The sequence below is a fragment of the Sarcophilus harrisii genome, chromosome 5 (genome assembly GCF_902635505.1).
Source record: "Sarcophilus harrisii chromosome 5, mSarHar1.11, whole genome shotgun sequence".
NCBI classification, from domain to species: domain Eukaryota; kingdom Metazoa; phylum Chordata; class Mammalia; order Dasyuromorphia; family Dasyuridae; genus Sarcophilus; species Sarcophilus harrisii.
In genome coordinates this window covers 134,577-155,618 of record NC_045430.1, presented here as the reverse complement: position 1 = coordinate 155,618, position 21,042 = coordinate 134,577, and the positions used below count along the sequence as shown (strand labels likewise).

The window sequence follows — 21,042 nt, the reverse complement described above, 5'->3', positions numbered from 1 at the left end:
CCACCCCCCCCAAACAGGTAGCTTTAGAATCCCTAATACTTTTAACTTAAACAGGAGAATCACCCACTGCCCTTTTCACCATGAATCCTGAGGTAATACAAAGATGCCCCTGTCAGAAAGTTCCTAAGCAGACCCCCACCTGACCTGCAGCTGTGAGGTATCTGCTCAGAACATTTACATCCAGGCCCCTCCACTCCCCTTCTCTTGGAGGCAGTTAAAGTAATGCAAAGTGCAATGTCTAAAGGGGTGTATCTGGCTGCTAAAACAGAAATATTAATGGCACCTACGTCTAAAGGCATCCTGCTGGGAGGAGGCAGCCCCATTCCACCCCAACCCCTCACCGCAATCCAAAGTGCTCCAGATGAAAACCAAGTTGAGAATAAACACACTCAATGTGAGTAACAAAACAACCTATATTTCCCCCATCTGGCCTTGAGGGTCACTGAATGGGGACCACTTCAGAGCAGGGCTGCTCACCAACACCACAAACAAGGTCTTCTGGGCCACAACAGGGGTGGTGACCTGGCTCCAGACAGCAATTACACCAACCCCAGGGGCAGGAGGGAGAATCATTGGTGGCCTGGTCTCCAGAGGCAGGGTTTCTCTTGGCAGAGGAGGGGAAAGCCCAATAAAGAAAATCCCACATAGAGCCTCCAGGAAAGCAGAGGAAGCTGCAGAAGATGAGTGCCGGGACTGGAGAGAGCCTCCAGGAAGCTGGCTGTTTCTGGGGCCTCTGGCCTCTGCACAATCAAGGAGGAATGGAGTCTTTCCTTGCCTGTTCAGGATACCCAAGCACTGAGGTAGTCATTCCTACTCAAAAGGGGAAACAAAAGCAAAAATCCAAAAAGACCCTAAGGGAGAAACGCAGACGGGTCCCTCCAAGAGGCTCCCGGAGAAATCCTATAAGGCCCAAAAGGGCTTGGCAGTGAAGAGCAGGCAGAAGGAAGGGTCCAGATGAAGGTCTTGAAGGCTGGGGAGTGGCTAGGGGATTTGGAGGTATTCTAGACCAGGTGAGAGGGGAATTAGGGGGCAGGATCAGGGTAAGGGTGTACCTGCTCACTGGATTGTACAACACTTGCACCCACAGACCTCCCTCTGCTTATTGTTAGAGAGTCTCTTGAGCTCTTCCTCAGCTCGGATTCTACAAATTTCACGAACGAGCTCATGGAAGGCTTGCTCCACTCCTTCCTTGGACTTGGCTGATGTCTCCACATAAGGGACCCCGAATCTCCTCGCCACCTCCTGGCCCTGTCTGGGGTTCACCAGCCTGTCGGTCACATCGACTTTGTTGGCCACCAACACCATGGGTACACGCTTGGTGCCCTTGAGCTTTTGCAGATGGTCCCAGAGGACATTCACATTCTCAAAAGAGTGGGGGTCATTCACTGAATAGACCAAGAGGAAGCCCTCTCCCCAGCGCATGGCCTGGTCCCTCAGACAATAAAATGCTTCAGTACTTGTGGTATCCACGATGTCCAGCTGGCACCGTTCTTCATCCACCACTGTGTGCTTACGGTAGAAATCTTGGCAGGTGGGGTTATACTGCGTCATGAAACGATTTTTAGTAAACTGAATGGTCAGTGCAGTCTTGCCCACACAACAGGTTCCCATCACTGCCAACTTATACATCTTGGTTCTGCATCTGTCTGGATCACCTATGGAGACATGGACACAAGAAGCCATGACAACTGGGAGGGGTTCAAGTGGTCTCTAGTCTACTTTCCAGGCTGCAAGAAGTCAGCCCATTTCACTGGAGGTCACCTCTTGGGAGGAAGACTTTCCTCCTGCCTCCAGCCTCAGTGGGCTTCTTTGCCAATCTTCTTCCCCGCCCCCTTTCAGTTCTCTGGGGCCCAGCTGAACAAAGCTCAACCCTCCTCCCAGTAACAGAATTTCAGATACTGGAAATCTCTCAATCCCCTGGCTCTTCTGGCCAATTCCAAACCCATTGGAGCACGTGGGCTCCAGGCCCTCCCATTCTGGCCGGTTTCTCCAAGACACTCTCGGATTCACTGGCGCCCTTCTCACACCCCACGACCAGAAAACACCGGGGTCAAGTCGGAAGCCTCTTAGGAGGCCACAGAATTGTGCTATTTCTACAGGCCATGCTCCTCCACAGTAATGCAGCCCAAAGGAGTTCGGTTTGGGTGGCCGCAGGATCTGCAGCTCCTGCATCGAAGGGGCCGAGAAACTCTGGAGTCTCGGCTGCAAACTGGGCTCCCCCATCTGAACTTGAAATGGTATAAATGCAAAGTTCATGGGCTCAGGAGGCTTAGATGGGGGGAGGGGAAGCGAGGCGTCTGTGACCGCACTAACCCGGCTCCATGATGTTTGCTCTGAGCCAATAACTCCCGCATTAATGCAGTCCAAGATGGCCTAACTTGGGGTCTACTTGCCACCCACCCCATTACTATTAAGTGAGAGCTGATCTCTACCTACCGTTTTGGAGCTCTTGGGTCACATTCAGGTCTAGTCTGTAAGGGTGGAATAAGTTAGAAGCACAGAGATGCAGAGGCCCTCCTCCTACGTACTTCAAGGGCTTCTGGGAGCTCCTGGTCTCCAGGGTTATTTTGGGAACTCCGCCCCTCGATAACAAATACTCCTGGGAACCACGCCCCCACTCCTTTGGGATTAGAAGAACCTCCCTCATTTTGGAAGAACCATCACAAAAGAATTTGAAAATCCCCACCCCTTGCTACAAAGAGCCTCTGGGAAGACTAGCCTACCTTTGATGGAGTTCTGAGGATCCCATGGTCCTCTGCTTTAAGAGCTTTTGGGAGTTTGGCGAAGCCAAACATCTACCACAAGGGTTATTTACCCCGGCCTCACAATGTAGACTAGGGCCACGCTAGTTATCTCCTTGGGATTCTAATCTAAGGTTGATAGCCCAAGAGCCAGTGCTTCTGGATCAAAGATAGTGCGCACAAAAGTCTTCAGAACTTGAGCCCTACGGGGGAAAAAGCCAGGCTTTGACTCTTTAGATAACTTGCACTCTCTCCCCACTTTAAACCCCACTCTTATCCCCTGAACTCCTCATGGTCTCTCCTCCTTTTTCCACCTCCAAATTCCATTCCTCCCTCCATCCTTCCCCACAATGACTCAGGACAACCTCAACTTTTTCCTTGCAGCCACAGCCGCCTCCGAGTCCGCAGTCCCTCCCCGCCTTTAATCTTCTGTTTTTCCGATTTCCTAAAACTTCAGATAGACTTTTTTCACATTGTTTTCCTACCTGTGCCAAGCCTCTTTGGGTGTTTCTTCCTCGGAACTCAGGACAAAACTTGTCCGGTCCTTCCTTTAGGGGTACTAAGCACAGTCCACCACTTTTTGTCCTTGGGTCCCATCGATTTAAATCAAGGACCAGGTGTTTTGACGATCCAGCCGCAATCCCTGAGCCTAGAGCCCCAAATTCCAGTTGTCTTTTCTTAAATTTTAAAAAAACATGCACATTTCTAATGTCTTTTGGCTTTCTATCACATTTCTTTCACTACATCCCCCAATACAATCGCCACCTCCCTCCTAACATCCAAATGACCCAGCCGTCAGTTTTTACAGGATATTCACCTTTCTGTACCTGCAGTCCCCCAGACTGTGTCCAGACAAAGGAGTTACAGGCTCCATTGGGCCAACCAAGAGTAACAGTTCCAGTCAGAAAAAGTTTGGTCTAATGGCCTCTGCACTGGCATTATTGAAGTCAGCATTCATTGGCTTACTTCCCTGCTTCTGTTCCTCATTCTCTGGGTCAGTCTCTAGGGTTTCCTGCCTTTTTAGAAGTCCTCAGGACCCCTCTTTTTTGACACTATAATCATATTCCATCCCATGCTGTGACCATCATTGGTTCTGACATTTCCCCCATGATGGGCACCCACTTTGCTTCCACTTTTTGGCTACCATAAATGTTGCTGTGGTTCTCTCTCCTCTCCAGGTGTCCAACAGAATCCCCTTCTCCCATCATCGCAGGAGGAAACCTCATCTTTGTCCTTTATCAAGAAAATTGAAAATACTTACTATGAATTTCCTCTTCTCTCTTCCTTCCTCCTCATCTCACACCCTCTTGCCATGATCTGCTCCTTTCCCATCCTTAATTCCATTCTCAAATGCAGAGATGCCCCCTCCCCTTGTCTAGACCAGCCCTTCTCTATGCACCCTCCATGCCATCCCCTCCTGCCTTCTCCCCAGATAGCCTGTCATCCCTATTCTCTCTTCCTAATTACTGACAGCTTCCCTGCTGGCTACAAATATGCCCAGTTCTCCCTAACCCTTAACAAACTCTCACCAGAAAAGAGAGAAAAAAACAAAAAAACAAAAACCAAAAAAAAACAAAAACAAAAAAAAAAGGATGAAAGGAAATACAGTAATCATAACTACAAATGTTAAGAGGCTGAAGTCATCCATAAAACAAGTCAGAAGTCTATGGAAGAATAGATTAGAAACCATAATCCAACCACATGAATTTTAATAAGACATTCTTAAAACAGAAAGGCACAGAGTTAAAATGAGGGGCTAGCTAGGTAAGATCTATTTGGCTGAAGCAAAAAAGACAAGCTTAACAATTGTGAGCTCAGACCAGACAGAAAGAAAAATAGATCTCTTTAAAAGAGAGAGGGAAATTACTTTTGTTACACAACAAAGTAATTTAAAAAACTTTTTATACCAAACTTTTGAAACAAAGGCTTCATCTCATACATAAAGTAGAGAAATGAATCAAATTTACAAAATTGAGCGTCATTCTCCAATTGAAAAATGGCCAAATAACCTAATCAGGCAGTTTTAGAATGAGAAACTAAAGCTGCTTCTAGTTATATAAAAATGCTCTAAATCACTGATTAGAGAAATGAAAGTTGTCACCTCATGCCTCTCAGAAAAGATAAATGCAGGAGGAGATAAAACAGGAACACTAATGAATAGTCCATAGACTTGTGAACTGGTCCAACCATTGTGGAGTTCCGGTGGAATGTAGTTCCAAATTACTAGATCCAAAGAACTATTAAACTATGCCTGTGCTTTGTTCCAGCAATACCAGGTCTGCATCCCAAAGATATCAAAGGAAAAGAAAAAGGGCCTATATATGTACAAAACTCTACAGCAGTTCTTTCTATCTTGGTAAAGAATTTCATGGCAGATGGTCAGCACTTGGGAGAATGGTTGAACAAGTTCTGGCATCAATGTAATGGAGTAATATTGTGCTATCTGAAAGGGAAGGTTGTTTCAGGAAAACATAGCAAGACCTATATGATGTGATGAAAAGGGAAGTAAGAAGAACCAAGAGATTATTACACACAGCAATATCAGTGTTGTAATGATGATCAACTATCAAGTACCCAGTTACTCTGATCTCTACAATGTTCTAAGACGATTCCAAAGGTCCCATAATGAAGAAAAGTTATCCACCTCAAGAGAGAACTGATGGACTATGTACATAAAATGTAATTTTCTCATTTTAGGTTTTTTTTTCAAAATAAAATGCCTAATACGGAAATGTTCGCATGATTTCACATCTATTATTGATATTATATTGATTGCTTTCTCACTGGGTAGGGGAAAGCATGAGAGAAAGGGAGAAAGTTCTGGGACTAAAAGTGGATTTGTGCCATTGGGAATCCAGAGATCCTGAAAACATTGGGAGAATATTGACCCACCAAACTTGCCTCTCCAACAGGATTAAAGCTAGAGTCTGGAGTAGCAAATTCGGGACTAAAACTAGATCTGAGCCATTAGGGATCCAGAGGTCTCGAAAGGATGGGGAGACCCCTGACCCACCAACCTAAGAAAGGTGGCCCCCTGAGCGTACTCACTTTTCCCCCCTGAAGGGATGAGGAGATTGTAGATTCTTGGGGTCTTGGAGAAGTGAGATAACAGGAGTGGGAAGTTCCAGGGATTTAGTGACCCCAAACTTCAGACTGTCTTTAAACTGATAGTGACTTTTTCTTTGGTGGGGATGATGCTACCCCAGAAAAGGCCCAGGGAAGTGGGGCAGCTGCACCCCCTGGTCCTTTGCTCTATAACCTAGAACTTCTGAAACTGGGAAGAATAGCGTTGAATTAGGAAGAATTGTTTTCCGGCAATTTCAGACCACGGGATTAATGATCCTTGAGGTGAAAGTATAGGAGGAATTAGCCTGGTGCTGCTTGGTGTCTGAGGGCAGGGCTAGGAACTAGGGGTAAAGGAGAATGGGAAGGGAAGTACAAACAGGTCAGCTGAGGTTACAAAGACTGGAGAGAAGTTCTCTTAGTTGTAAAAGAGGGGTCCTGCCTGAGTCGCTTAGGGATCTCCAAGCAGATACTGGAGGACCATTGGATCACTTGAACAGCACATGATTGGGAGTGAGTGGCCCCTGGGACCCCTTCAGTTCTCCTGAGCAAGAAGGCCATTTGTTGGACTGTTTTTACAGCACATGGGGAGGTATGGGTGGCCACTGAGGTCACTCCGGGTCTTGCTGATCTTCCTTTAGTGTCTGTACATACCTAGGTGATCAGCCAGGTGTGTAGGCAAGATGCTATATAGGTTGGTGGTCATGGGCAGCTGTGGTGTGGGCAAGAGTGCACTGATTGGCCTCTTTGTTGACAACTGCTTTGAGATAGACCATTACCCCACCAAGAAAGATTTCTACACGGAAATAGTAGTGCTTGGCGAGCCCTGCCAGCTGGAAATCCTGGCTGCTGCTGGCAATGAGGAGACCCCACATCGATTCGGGGACTTCCTGCTCTGGGGGGACGGCTTCCTCTGTGTCTATGGGGTGGATGACATCAAGTCCTTTGTGGACGTGAACATCTTCCGGGACCAGCTGCTCAGGGTAAAGAACACTGACCTTTTGTCCTGGTGGCCAACAAAGCCGACGTTGCCAACTGCCTGGCGTCCCTCGTGCTAGGCCAGGAAATAGCCACGAGCTGCAGGGTGCCCTTTGTGGAGACCTCGGCCAAGACTGGTCAGAACGTGGAACACGCTTTTCGTGAGCTGGTCCGCCAGATTCGCAGGGTGCGGGCTGAGGAGCTCCCTGATGCTGAGCAGAACCAGGGCTGTGGGTTCAAGTATTGCATCATCATGTGAGTGCTTTTTCCCTTATGTGGGCCCTGCTCCCTAAATGCATTGATTTGGAATAGGGGATTCATTTTAAAGGGACTTCCCTCCGCTCATCTACTGTTGCCCACTTGTTGTTCTTGTGTTCTAGAATTTTTACAAATAAAAGTTGTGGGTATGTTTATAAGTGACTCTGGTGGTTTCTCAGGGGCTTCGTGAGCTTTCAGGTGGGAATAACATGAATGCCATGTGGCCTGGTGGAGAGAGAGCTGGGTTTGGGAGTTAGGAAGGTCAGATCTTGGGCCTCAGTGTCCCCATCCGTAAGACTGAGTTTGGGGGAGAGGCTAGATGGCCTCTGTCACCTCCCAGCTCTCAGTCAGCAGGGGCCCCAGAACACCTGAGCCTGAACTGTCTCTGACACATTTCCTTGGTCCTGATGGGCCCGTGTGTCCTTTCAGTCCAGAGAAATTAAAACACTCTGGAGAAGTTAATTCAACCCCTACCTGACCAAGTGGGGGTCCCACCCAAATAGAGCCCAGATTGTCGCATCAGGCAATTTGACAAGTAGTGTTGAAGGGCCCTGATTGAAGGGGGGGGGAGAATCCACCACCATCCCCGAGATGACCCTTCTCCCCTTACGTGACCTGTGATAAAACACTGTTACCTATTGTTTCTCATTTTTCCCTCAGGAGCTCAGCTGTACCCCAACATAGCAGGGACCACAGTGAGGAGCTGGCCTGGGAGGGGGGCAAGGTCGGGTCCTCAGCCCTGACCTTGCTCTGTATCCAGGGCCAGAGCAGGGGGAGTCTCAAGCTGGACTGGCCTAGGCTTGGTTCATTTTGGGGGGATCTAAATCCACCTTCATAAGATGAGGGAAAACAAGTGACAACCCAAAATCCTGGGAAACCAGAAGCCAGTTCAAATCAGGAGGCGAGTGGGAGGAAGGGACTTCTTTGCTCATTGAGGCTTAGAAAGGAGAGGAAGGGGGTTTGCCTGTGAGTTGTCTTCACTCAGGTCTAGAGGGAGAGAATCATCAGTCTCATTGATTGTAATTCTCTCCTTTTAGTTGCTAATCTCCGATTTTTATTTGTAAAAATATAGTAAATCGCCTGGTGCTATGGGAGATTTCTCCTTCAGTCTCATTATCTCTTTGATTGTAATTCCCTCCTTTTAGGAGGGCCCACATGCCTTTTATTTAGTATTGGTGAAATGGGGACCTTGAGATGAGGTTCCAAACTGTAGACCACAGCAGCTTTCACAAAGAATGGAATAACAACATCAAATAAATAACTATTTGTCAGGCTTTTATTGGGCCCTTGATAAAGGCTCTTCTCTTCTCCCTAATAAAAGTTGAAAGAATAATGTATTTCTTAAAAAAAAACAACCAGCATTTTGGTATTAAACTAATACTAAAACTTAAACTAAAACAAAACTAACCCAAGAGAAATTGGAAAATGATGGCCAAAAAACCCTGAATTTTGACAAAAGCTTCAGAATGAGTGTTTATTAACTAAAGTTCGCACAATTTATGTTATGTAATTGAAGTTACCACATAAAAGGAAATTTTGGGGGGAAAAATCACCTGCAAATCTAATATCTAGTCTTGGAAGCCATGGGCCAGCTGCTGGGCCATATGAAACAGGAATAAAATCCCGGGTCCAAGGCTCCCAGACAAGTTCTTAGGCAGGGAAGATCCACACGATTGGGGACATACTTGGGAGGAGCAATGGTGTTGAGGAGGAAGCAGGTCAGGGGTGGTAGGCAGAGGAGTGACATGGGATGAGAGACTGAGGTGGGGTCCAAAGAAAGCAAGCTGCCCTCCTATACAGCTGGCTGGGTCTGGGTGGGATTTGAACTGGGCTCCATCCACAGTGCTACCAACAAGAAAAGCCTTGCAGTCAAAAAGCCTGCACTTAGGATCCTTCCTGGCTGTGGGAGTGGAGAAGGAGGGTCGGGAGGGGAGAGGTGATGACTTGGCCCCCAACTGATTACGTGGGGTGAAGGAGAAGACTTTTAGAATGATATCGAGTGGAAATGACTGGATCTAAGAAGGATTTGTTAAAGGATGGGAGAACTGGGAATGTGGAGAAGGAAGGAAGAATAGGGATGATGGGGCAATCTGGGGAGAAGACAGGAGGGGATGCCTTGGAAGGGTGCACAGGGATTGGTCTGGGTAAGGCTCTCTCTCTTTCTCTCTCTCTCTCTCTTTCTCTTTCTCTCTCTCTCTCTCTCTCTCTCAGTCTCTGTCTCTCTATTTTCTCTCTCTCTCTCTATCTCTCTGATTTTCAGTCTCTGTCTCAGTCTCTGTCACTGTACTGACTCTCAACCTCTATAGACAAGCTGTTGCCAACATGCATTAAATATGTCCCTTTTTTTGCTCTCCCACTGCTGACACTTGAGTGGAGGCCCTTATCACCCCATGCCTTGATCACTATAATAATCTGCTGGGAAATCTTGCCAGCTTCCAATCTCTTCCCATTCTAATCCATTCTCCATTCATCCCCTAAACTGGTTTTCCTAAAACAAATTCAATCATATAAAACCCCAAATCAATAGACTCTAGTCTCCAAGAGCAAATATAAAATGCTTGTTTAGCATTCAAAGCCTTTCATAACCTGGCCCCTTTTCGCTCTCCTTTACCCTTACTCCCAATATATACTCTTTGATCCAGTAACGAGGACTCCTGGATGCCTCACAGTGTACCCCATATTTAGGCCTTTTCTCTGGCTGTTCCCCATGCCTGGGGAATGCTATATAGACCTCCTCCTATGATCTGATTACAAGCCTCCTTGGCTTTATTTGATCCCCAACTAAAATCCCACCTTCTTTATGAAGCTTTCTCCAGCTTCTCTTAATTCCAGTGCTTTCCTTCTAATTATTTTCCATTTATATTATACGTACCTCACTTTGCATATATTTGTTTGCATGTTGTCTCCCCCATTAGATTGAAAGCCCCTTGAGAGCTGGGACTGTTTATTGCCTGGTTTTTTTTGTTATCCTTAGCACTTAGTATAAAACCTGACAAATAAGTGCTTAACAAATGCTTACTGATTCATTAAGAGAAAAAAATCTTTATTTCCCTATTTATTTAACAACAAAACTTTCAATCATTTGTTCTCTAATTATGTTCCTTATTTATCTTTCCTTGTCCATCACTAGCCCTAAATTCGGCTCCTTTCCTCTACTTTAGCTTATAAAAGATTTAATTCATTTCAATATTTTGTTAGTGCCACATAAAACATTGAGCTTGAAACACAAAGGCAAAAACTTCACCTCTTTTCAAGGAGCCTATATTCTACTGGAGACAAAGCATCTAAACAGATAAATAAATATATCATGACGGGAAAGAAAAGAACTTTGAGGATAGCAGAAGGTTTAGTTACTAGATTACTGTAGTGATTGACTGATATGTCTTATGTGCCAAATGACTGCTATGTCTTATGTGCCAAATCTATTCCATTGATCCACCATTCTATTTCTTAGCCATTACTAGGTAGTTTAAAATCTGTTTAATTAACAATCATTAGTTAAAAATAGTTTAAAATCTGATATTGCTAGGTCACCTTCCTTTCTAATTTTTTATTAATTCCTTTGATATTCTCGACTTTTTGTTCTTCCAGATAAATTTTGTTATTGTTTTTCTACCTCTGCCAGATAATTTTTGGTAGCCTGATTGTTATGGCACTGAGGAAGTAAATGAGTTCAGGCAGCATAGTTTTTTTTTTTTCTTTTTATTATATTGCCTATGTTTCCTCATGAATAATTAATGTCTTTTCAATTGTTTAGATCTAACTTTGTGTGAAAAGTATATTGTAATTATGTTCATACAGTTCCTGAGTTTGTCTTAGCACGTGTCTACCTCAGACATTATATTGTTTTCAGTTATTTTAACTGGAACTTCTCTTTCTCTTGCTTGATGCTAAACTTGACGGTCATACAAAGAAATTCTGATGATTTATGTAGTTTTATATCGTACTATTTTTGCTAAAATTGTTAATTATATCAAATAATTTTTAAAAGTGCTACTCCAGGGTCCTCCATATATAATATTGTATCATATTCAAATAGTAATGATTTTTTTCTCATTTGATTTCTTTTACTTTTCTTATTGCTATAGCTAACTTTTTAAATATATTATACTGAATAATGTGATGACAATAGGCAGCCTTTATCCCTGATCTTATTGGGAAGACTGCTAGTTTATCCCTTTTACAGATAATGCTTGTTCATGGTTTGAGACAGATACTGCTTATCATTTGAAGTAAAGTTCCCTTTATTCCTAGCCTCTCTAGTGTTTGTAATAGAAACGGATGCTATATTTTTTCAAAATCTTTTTCTGCATTTTTTGAGAAAATCATATGATTTCGGTTGATTTTGTTATTGATCTGGCCCATTATGTTGGTAGTTCCCCTAATAAAGAATCAATCTGCATTTCTGATATAAATTCCACTATATAAACTTTGCAATATTTTTTTTATCATTGCTTTGTTAGTGTTTGCATCAATATTCACTAGAAAAATTGGCCTACTATTCTTTTTCTCTATATTAGCTCTTTGTTTACGTATGTTAGAAATAAAATTCTTGACACTGAGAATCGGATATCAAGGAACATTTATAAAAGAAGAATCTTAAGGAATTGTCTTAACATTTCTGGTGAGAAGCGGGCCCCACTGCTCTTTGGGAAGAGGGAGCACTGAGTACAGAAATGGGGGACCTTTATACTTGCTCGTGTGACACAGCTCCTCCCTTCAGAAAAAGGATTGGTTTGTTTTATCCAGGTTACAGTCTTTTTGATATACCCACTACATGTTTCCCCTTAATATGTATAAAACATATCCCCCCTCATCATATATCCCATATTCAAAAATGGCAGAAAACTCCTCCTCTGGGGTATGTTGTTTAATATTCAATTAGCCTACTAAGCAGGAACAGTAGTGATTTGGTCATGTCAGGTCATTGACTTCAATTATTTTGGGTGGGATGAAATAATATCTTAAATTTGTGGTTTTCTTAAATCCATAAGAGTCTTTCTGATTATGTTCCATATATAATATGTTCCATAATCCTTAATTATGTGCATAATTCTGAGTAGATCCTCAGCTTGAGCCCATCATAGCACTTCTGTCCTTTTTGGTCATGGAATTCTGGGGACAAGGGGTGGAGATCTGTCTTCCACAAGAATCAGGACTATTTCAAGTTGGAAAGGGGTAGAGTTGAGTCATCTTACAGGGTAAACCTGTTAGGATTCTTACAAGGTGCTAAGTAAGTGGAATTGAGGAGACAGTGGTTAAATCTAGTTTAGCATTGATTTAATCCTACAACAAATAATGGTTTCCTAGTGATATAATCATTGATGTATACTCAGTGTGGGGTATATAAGGAGCGTCAGGGCCAGAAAGGACAGGTGCACTAGAAGCTCTCGGAGCCTCAGCCAGGATTCAGCTGTGGACATTCAGAAGCCAGAGAAAGCAGGTGGGAGCAGAAGCTCTTGGAACCAAGGAGAGAGAGAGGCCTCCAGAAAAACTAGCCGAGCCCCAAGTGAAGGAGACAAGACTTTGAAGGAGACAATAAAGGATTTGGACTTTAACTCCTGGCTACATTTGGGGTGATTACACTGAACTGAAACTAAGGCTGCTCCCAGAAGTCCCCCAAGAAACCTGCTCCCAGAGAACATTAAATTTTAGAGAAGAATTTTAGAGAAGAGATGTAGAGGTTTACATAAACCTTTAATGACTTTATTTCATACAGATTTATATCTCTATCAACAGAGATTGACCAGATCAAATATTCATTTATCTACTTATTTAGGATATAATGATCATATTTTCAGACTGAAAACTGCAAGATCTTCACTTAAAGAAGCTTGCCATAAGAGGAAAAAGCTAGGGCATAATGATCAAAACTGGTCCTTCAGTCTGAGAGCTCATACATGATAGGATAAAGCATCCTTAGCTCTGTTTTACATCTGACAACCAATTATGTAGTAACAACTCCACCTAATAGCCACTTGGGAATAATCAGGTAAATTTTTATTGAAAGGAACTTCCCTGGGAAACTGAGTCAGAAGGCTCTCATCTGAGCAGAAGCCAAGGTTCCAGTTTTTTGCCCAGATATTAACCTTCACCTGGAACAGTTCAAGACTTTGTTAGACAATCTGATCTGAATTCAAAACTCTAAACAAGCTATAATCCCAAAAGATTTTATCTCAAATAACAAGTCTCACCAATCAAAGCTTCAGGTGAATTTAGTTCTCAAGGATCACATATTAATGTAAGAATGTAGTCAATACTTATTTTGGATCACAGTAAGGGATTCATCCTAGAAAGTCCTCAAATCAGGAGAGCTTTCTGTTTTAAATCTCCTTCCTTAGTTTTACCTATAAAGGGTTTCCCACAGGAATTACCCCCCAAGTATAATTTGTTTGTTTGATTTCTCTACTTCCTCCAATGCTCCTGGTTCAGAAACAGGTCCCTTAACTTTAGTGTAACAAGTCCAACCTCATTCAGTGGTTCTTACTGCAGTCTCGGCGGTTGGCAGAGTCTGGAGTGGCCCATCCCAATTAAGAAGTAACCTTTCACTGGAAACTGAATGGATGTCCATCAGTTGGAGAATGGCTGAATAAATTGTGGTATATGAAAATTATGGAATATTACTGTTCTGTAAGAAATGACCAACAGGATGATTTCAGAAAGGCCTGGAGAGACTTACACGAACTGATGCTGAGTGAAATGAGCAGGACCAGGAGATCATTATATACTTCAACAACAATACTAGATGATGACCAGTTTTGATGGATCAGGCCATCCTCAGCAACGAGATCAACCAAATCATTTCTAATGGAGCAGTAATGAACTGAACTAGCTATACCCAGAAAAAGAACTCTGGGAGATGACTAAAAACCATTACATTGAATTCCCAATCCCTATATTTATGCACACCTGCATTTTTGATTTCCTTCACAAGCTAATTGTACAATAATTCAGAGTCTGATTCTTTTTGTACAGCAAAATAATGTTTTGGTCATGTATACTTATTGTGTATCTAAGTTATATTTTAATATATTTAACATCTACTGGTCATCCTGCCATTTGGGGGAGGGGGTGGGGGGGGTAAGAGGTGAAAAATTAGAACAAGAGGTTTGGCAATTGTTAATGCTGTAAAGTTACCCATGTATATATCCTGTAAATAAAAGGCTATTAAATAAAATAAAAAAAAAAAAGAAGTAACCTTTCTCCTTTCCAAGATTTTAGCATACCCTGTCACCTGGTTTGAATGGATGTACAGTGTCTCCCCTCACTTCCAGCGGGCTTCCCTTTTGATAACCTTTGATGTGTACCACCGCTATCTCTGATGGCAATAGTAAATTTTCTAACACTTGTTCGATTAGTTCACCATGAGCCAAATTCTTTCCCTTACTATTTATTGAGGCCCCATTGCTCCCAAATTTTCCCAAAAGTATGGATTACCCCATAGGCATATTTGGAACCTATATAGAGTTCCTTCTTTCTCACTCGGTTTCTTAAGGGCCTGATTTAGAGCATAGAGTTTGCATGTCTGTGCTGACCAGTTCTTTGGCAGGGATTCAGACTCTTACACTGACCAATCTTTCCCATTTACGATTGCATAACCATTGCTTCTTTTTCCTTCAACCACTCGTGAAGACCCTTCTATAAACAATCGTTGTTCTGTTTCAAAAGGAATATTAGTCAAATCTGATCTAACTTTGGTTTACATTCAGACAACTATGTTCAGGCTGACTTGATTACAGTTCTTAGTGCTTAAAACAAAGTCATTTTTTTCCCAGCAATAATGATTCCTATTTAAAAATTCTTGAATAAGTCAGTCAACAACCTGCCCTTTGGTGTAGAGTGGTCTTAAGTTGATGTTGGGGTGTTTAATATCAATGCTCTCCCAAGTCAATTTTTGACTTTCTCCTACCCACAAGGCAGTTGCAGCTACTGCTTGTGTACACTCAGGCCATCCGGTGGAGAGCAGATCAAGTACTTTGTATAAGAAAGCAACAGGTTGCTTTTCTCTAGCCCAGAACTGAGTTAAAACCCTCAAGGCAGTTCCTTTATCTAGTTACAAATAGATGGAAAGGCTTGTTAAGGTTAGGCAGGCTAATACTGGGGTTGTAACCAGAGTCTGTTTTTACTTGTTGAAACATTTCCTTCTCCTCTTTTAACCATTTTAACAGTTCTGGCTCTTCTAATAGTTGATCAGTAACCAGCTATAGGCCTTTCCTTCCCTCCATCGGGACAGGATACTGTTTAACACAGGCTGAAGCCTGAGGATTCATTTGTTTAATTACCATAGGATCAATCTTCATCCCCCCTTGATGCCCTTCTCCTACCCAGACTTCTGGTCTAATATCTTTATGGGTCTCAGTACTTAACAAATGTAGTTTAAAAGCCAATCTTTCCTAAGTTTTATCTCTAGATCTAATTTAAGAATTAAATTTCTTTGTAACAGGTTTATTCTTGCTTCTGGGACAAATAAAAATGTGACAAACACAAACATGTGACTTTACCAAAGACTTATGTGACTTATAGAAAATATAATGTTCTCTTCATAGTACTGGACTAATCATACACACACACACACACACACACACACACACACACACATACACTCTTTATTGAATTCACCTACCACTTAATGAAAAATACAAATGATATTCCTGATTACTGTCCCAGATATAAATGTGTGAGCAAGGTCAGTTAAAGGCAACATATGCATTCCCTAGGACAGAAAGCAATTTCTGAATATTTCTCTCATATGCCTTCTTTGCCCACAAATTATAGCCAGACATGTTGATAGAAGAGACAGGAAAGGAGCCTTAGGATTTAGGATGAAAGGATTAGGATTTTTGAATTGTCTGTGTTGTTAGAGTATCTAGCAACTCTCAGGAGCTTTTAGTTGTTCCCTTCCCTCCCCATTTCCTAATTCCCACTTGCCTTTTGAAAGATTTCAATGGTAGCATGTTCTGTATAGTCAGGAGATCCGAGTTCTAATCCGGTTCCATCTGTGCCCATAAATAGCTTTGTGCTCATGAGAATATATACCTGCACAAGCCAAAGTAAATGTAAAGGAGTTAGTGAGTGATCTCTGTTTTATGAGCCTTAAAGTTCTATACAAATTTCTGTTATTGTTGTTGCTGTTATTACCGTGATTATCCAATCCAACACTTTATGAAATGAGATAATAGATCTCAAAGTACTTTCAGACCCTCAAAGTAATAAAATAAATGTGAGGTGCTATCATTTGTACATTTTATTCTCCCAGGTTTGTTTTCTAATGGAAGTTTATTGTTAAAATTAAGCATGTGATTTCACTTTTGTGAATCAAATCTCTCCTGGGATCCTGATGTCTAGAATGAAATCTACAACAAAATTCAGAACCAAAAAATTAAAGCAAGCTAAGTGTGATAATATGTGCTTGTAATTCATGCTACTGGGCAAGCTGAGGTAGATCTCTAGGGCTTGGGAGCCTTGAGTGGCAGAGCGACAAGGTGCTTAAGTATCCACATGAAGTCCTGCACCAATACTGTGCCCCACTCACCCACAACAGAGAACACCCCTTAGGGAGGAACAAAGTTGCCCAGGTTGGAAACAGCCAGGCAAAAGTCTCCTGACAGTCAGCACTTAGATGAGAACCTTTTGCTTCCAAGCTGGATAGAAAAGAAGATCCAGTTTCAAAAACAAACAAAAGAAGGATCAAAAGGCTGGATTACTTAAAACAAAAATAATTTATATCATAAAGTGGTATCAATTTGTATTTATATACAATATATACCCATATCTTATACCTGGATATTTTTAGAGATAAGCACAGAGAGGATAAGTGATTCACACAAATGTATTCAGTAGCAGGCAAAACATATTAAACATGGCATCTTGTACATATTTATATAGGTCAGAGTTACAGCTTTCTTAAGACTAAACATTGTTTAAAACAAACTTTTTACTATATATCGAGTCCTGGAAGACTGGCAGGGGCTTTCCATTTTGGGTGTGGTCTCAATAACTGGGCTTGAGCAGCTCACCTTTCTAGTAGCTTTTCCCAGGTTCATTTCTATTGTGCTCTTGGAAAATATAGTTAAAACTCAAACTTCATATGTTATCTTGAGCACAATAACAGGCATAAAGTCATTTGAATTTTGTAAGTCATACCTATTTGGGGGGAGGGAGACACTCCCACAGTTCTTTCCATCTTCAAATATCTGAACATCAAAGGCTTTCTAGAAATGGACTTTCAGTATTGATAGGCACAGGCACCTTAACAAAAGGTTCTGATAATCCTTTCCAAGTATCATGTGGATTGAATGAAAACATTACTAGTCTTTCTATCAGATTTTTCCAATTGCACTAACATTCTAACCTCTCCCCCTGGGATCGTGAAGAGAAGGTAAAACTGAATCCTCCTTTTGTTTTTCCTGAGTATTTATATTACATATAAATAAATTAAGCAGTTAATTATTCCTGTACATGGCACCACCATTTCCCCAAGAACCCTACTGACCATGGAATTGCACTATTAATTGTACTTGGTTAATTCATGTAAGTGTAGAACATGCTACCCTGATCACGGTCCTTTTCCCATTTTTGTACTTTAGCTGGGAAACTCTTTATTGTCCTAATTAATCTAGTCAGTGGCCCTGAATTTAACTGGAATCGGACTCAATGCTCTTGTAATATCTTTACACAAAAGACAGATTTTGTGTAACTGTTTTATCTTAAAACAATATTTTCATGGAGCCAGCACCAAACATGAAAGTGATTGATTGAAGATGAGAAAAAGAATACAAGGCTATATATTTCACCTTATTTAACTGATATACAGAATCCATCATGTATAGTATCAGGCTGGATAAATGTAAGCTAGAATAAAGGTTGCTAAAAATCATACCAACAATCTGAGATATGCTGATAATACCCCTCTGATGGCAGAGAATGAAGAATTAAGAAATCTTGACAAGGTCAAAGAGGAGACTGCAAAAACTGTAAACCTAAAAAAACTAAGATCATGGCAGCAGGCCCCAGCATTTCCTGGAAAATAGAGGAAGAAGTGGAAGCAATGTCAGATTTTATATTCTTGGGCTTAGAGATCACTGCAATAGTTTCTGCAGCCATGAAATGAAAGAACACTGAGATTTCAGAAGCAAATCTGTGGCAAATCCAGACAGCATACTAAAAAGCAGAGAGAGCACTTTGCCCACAAAGGTCCAAATAGTCAAAGCTATAGTTTTTTCCTGTAGTTATGGATTATTATGAGAGTTGGGCTATCAAGGAAGCTGAGAACCATAGAAATGACACGCTCCGAAGAAGAGTTTTGAGAGTCTCTTGGACACTATGGAGGTCAAATCAGTCAGTATATAAATAAATAATTTTGTAATACTCATTGAAAAGGGTAGCCAGGTTGTATGATAGAGAACCAGATATGGAGACCGGAAGACCTGAGTACAAATTTGGCCTGAGCAAGTAATTGGGGTTAAGTGACTTGCCCAGGGTCACACAACTAGGAAGGGTTGAGTATTTGAGGTCAGATTTGAACTCAGGTCCTCCTGCCTTCAGGGCTGGTACTCTATCTACTATGCCACCTCACTGCCCTAAATAGTGATATTACAAGCAATTTAGAAGAACAAAGGAGAGCTTACCTCTCAAATGTATGGAGAGGAAAGGAATTTGTGGCCAAAGAAGAACTGGAGTACATTATTGAACACAAAATGGATAATTCTGACTATATTAACTTAAAGTTTTTGTGCAAACAAAACCAATGCAAACAAGATTAGAAGAGAAGCAATAAATTAGGGGAAAATTTTTACATTCAAGGGTTCTGATAAAGGCCTCATTTCTAAAATATGCAAAGAATTGACTCAAATTTATAATAACTCAATTCTCCAATTGGTTAATGATCAAAGATATGGACAGACAATTTTCAGATGAAGAAATGGAAGCCATTTCTAGTCATATGAGAAGGTGCTGTAAATCACTATTGATCAGAGAAATGCAAATTAAGACAACTCTGAGGTACCACTACACACTTCTCAGATTGGCTAAGATGACAGGAAAAGATAATGATGAATGTTGGAGGCAATGCGGGAAAACTGGGATTTTATACATTGTTGGTGGAGTTGTGAACTGATCCAACTGTTTTGAAAAGCAATTCGGAGCTCTGACCAAAGGGCTCTCAAACTCTGAATACCCTTTGATCCAGCAGTGCTTTTACTGTATTTATATCTCAAAGAGATCATAGAGGAGGAAAAAGGATGGGAGGACAATTAGATTTCAAGGAAAGGTATCTATCCACACTTTAAAGAAAGTGCAAGATAAGAGTAATGCAGAAACACAAAATAATGATAAAGATTGAGAAGACATTTTGCTACCCCTGTCCCTTCCAGAGGATCAGAGACAACCCCATTTCTTGTAATACCCCAAGCTTAGAGAGGGAATGGAGTATACGCAATGGGGATGGCAAAAGCTGGATTGAATTATTTAAGATCTCAGATGTAACTTTCTTAATACTAATAATCAGCAATCTAGAAACTTATTTTAAAAATTGGGGAGAGAGGAATTTGGAATTAAGTGATGTGCTGATGGTTACATAGCTAGGAAGTGTCACGTGTCTGAGGCCAGATTTGAATTCAGGTCTTCCTGATACCACACCAGCACGCTATCAACCATTCCACCTCACTGCTCCTATTTAAAATTTTAAAACAAAGCAAAACAAAATAAAAACATAATTTTGGAGACTTGGTGAACCAAGATGATGAAGAAAAGGCAGCCACTGTCCTTAGTTCTGCCCCAGACTCCCACCTTGAAACAATTCCTGGAGTAGCAGAACCCACAAAAGGACAGAATGACATCATCTTCTAGCCAAAGGCAATGCAGAAGGTTGGCAGGAAAGGTCTAACATCTTAAGGTCACAATGGAGCACAGTTCAGGGCAGGTGTTGCTACCAAAGGCTGGGCCCCAGCAAACTAGGAGCAGACCTTAGGAGCCATTGAATCAGAGACCACGGCAGCTTATTTGGTTTTTTCTCTTTTCTAATGAGTTTGTTTTAAGGGTTAGGGAGAACTGGGCATATTTGTAGCCAGCAGGGAAGCTGTTGGTAATTAGGAAGAGAGAATAGGGATGACAAGCTATCTGGGGAGAAGGCAGGAGGGGATGGCATGGAGGGTGCATAGAAAAGGGCTGGTCTAGACAGAGGGAGGAGGCATCTCTGCATTTGAGAATGAAATCAAGGATGGGAAAGGAATAGATCATGGCAAGAGGGTGTGAGATGAGGAGGAAGGAAGAGAGAAGAGGGAATTTATAGCAAGTGTTTCCAGGTTTCTTGACACAGGACAAAGATGAGGTTTCCTTCTGCGATGATGGGAGGGAATTCTGTTGGACTCCTAGAGAGGAGAGAGAACCAGGTCAGCATTTATGGTAGCCAAAAAGTGGAAGCAAAGTGGGTGCCCATCATGGGGGAAATGTTAGAACCAATGATGGGCAAAGCATGAGATGGAATATGATTATACTGTCAAAAATGGGTTCTGAGGACTTCTGAAAAAGGCAGGAAGCCCTAGAGATTGACTCAGAGAATGAGGAACAGATGCAGGGAAGTAAGCCAATGAGTGCTGACTTCAATAATACCAGTGCAGAGGCCATTAGACCAAACTTTTTCTGACTGGAACTGTTACTCTTGATTGGGGCAATGGAGCCTGTAACTCCTTCCTCTGGACACAGTCTGAGGGACTGCAGGGAAAGAAAGGTGAATGTCCTGTCAAACTGATGGCTGGGTCATTTGGATGTCAGGATGGGGGTGTCCGTTGTATTGGGGGATGTAGTGAAAGAAATGTGATACATACAGAGCCAAAAGACATTAGAAATGTGTATTTTTTTAAAATTTAAGCAAAGACAACCGGAGTCTGGGGCTCTTGGCTCAGGGATTGGGTCCGGATCTTCAAAACACCTGGTCCTTGATTTAGTTTGATGGGACCCAAGGACAAAAAGTGATGGGGTGTGTTTAATACCCCAAAAGGAAGGG

At 42.0% G+C, this 21,042-nt stretch overlaps 1 protein-coding gene and 1 pseudogene across 1 annotated transcript; one reads left to right on the top strand and one right to left on the bottom strand.

Annotated features, from left to right (window-relative positions):
- Positions 1 to 1,056: 1,056 nt before the first annotated feature.
- LOC100928658 (ras-like protein) lies at positions 1,057 to 2,749 on the bottom strand. Its single transcript, XM_031938527.1, has 3 exons — positions 2,724 to 2,749; positions 2,437 to 2,471; positions 1,057 to 1,655 (listed from the first exon to the last, which is right to left on the bottom strand). The coding sequence occupies exons 1-3, from the start codon at positions 2,747 to 2,749 to the stop codon at positions 1,057 to 1,059; spliced, it is 660 nt and encodes a 219-aa protein (XP_031794387.1).
- A 3,738-nt stretch (positions 2,750 to 6,487) lies between these two features.
- Positions 6,488 to 7,041, top strand: LOC100928914 (annotated as a pseudogene).
- Positions 7,042 to 21,042: the final 14,001 nt, after the last annotated feature.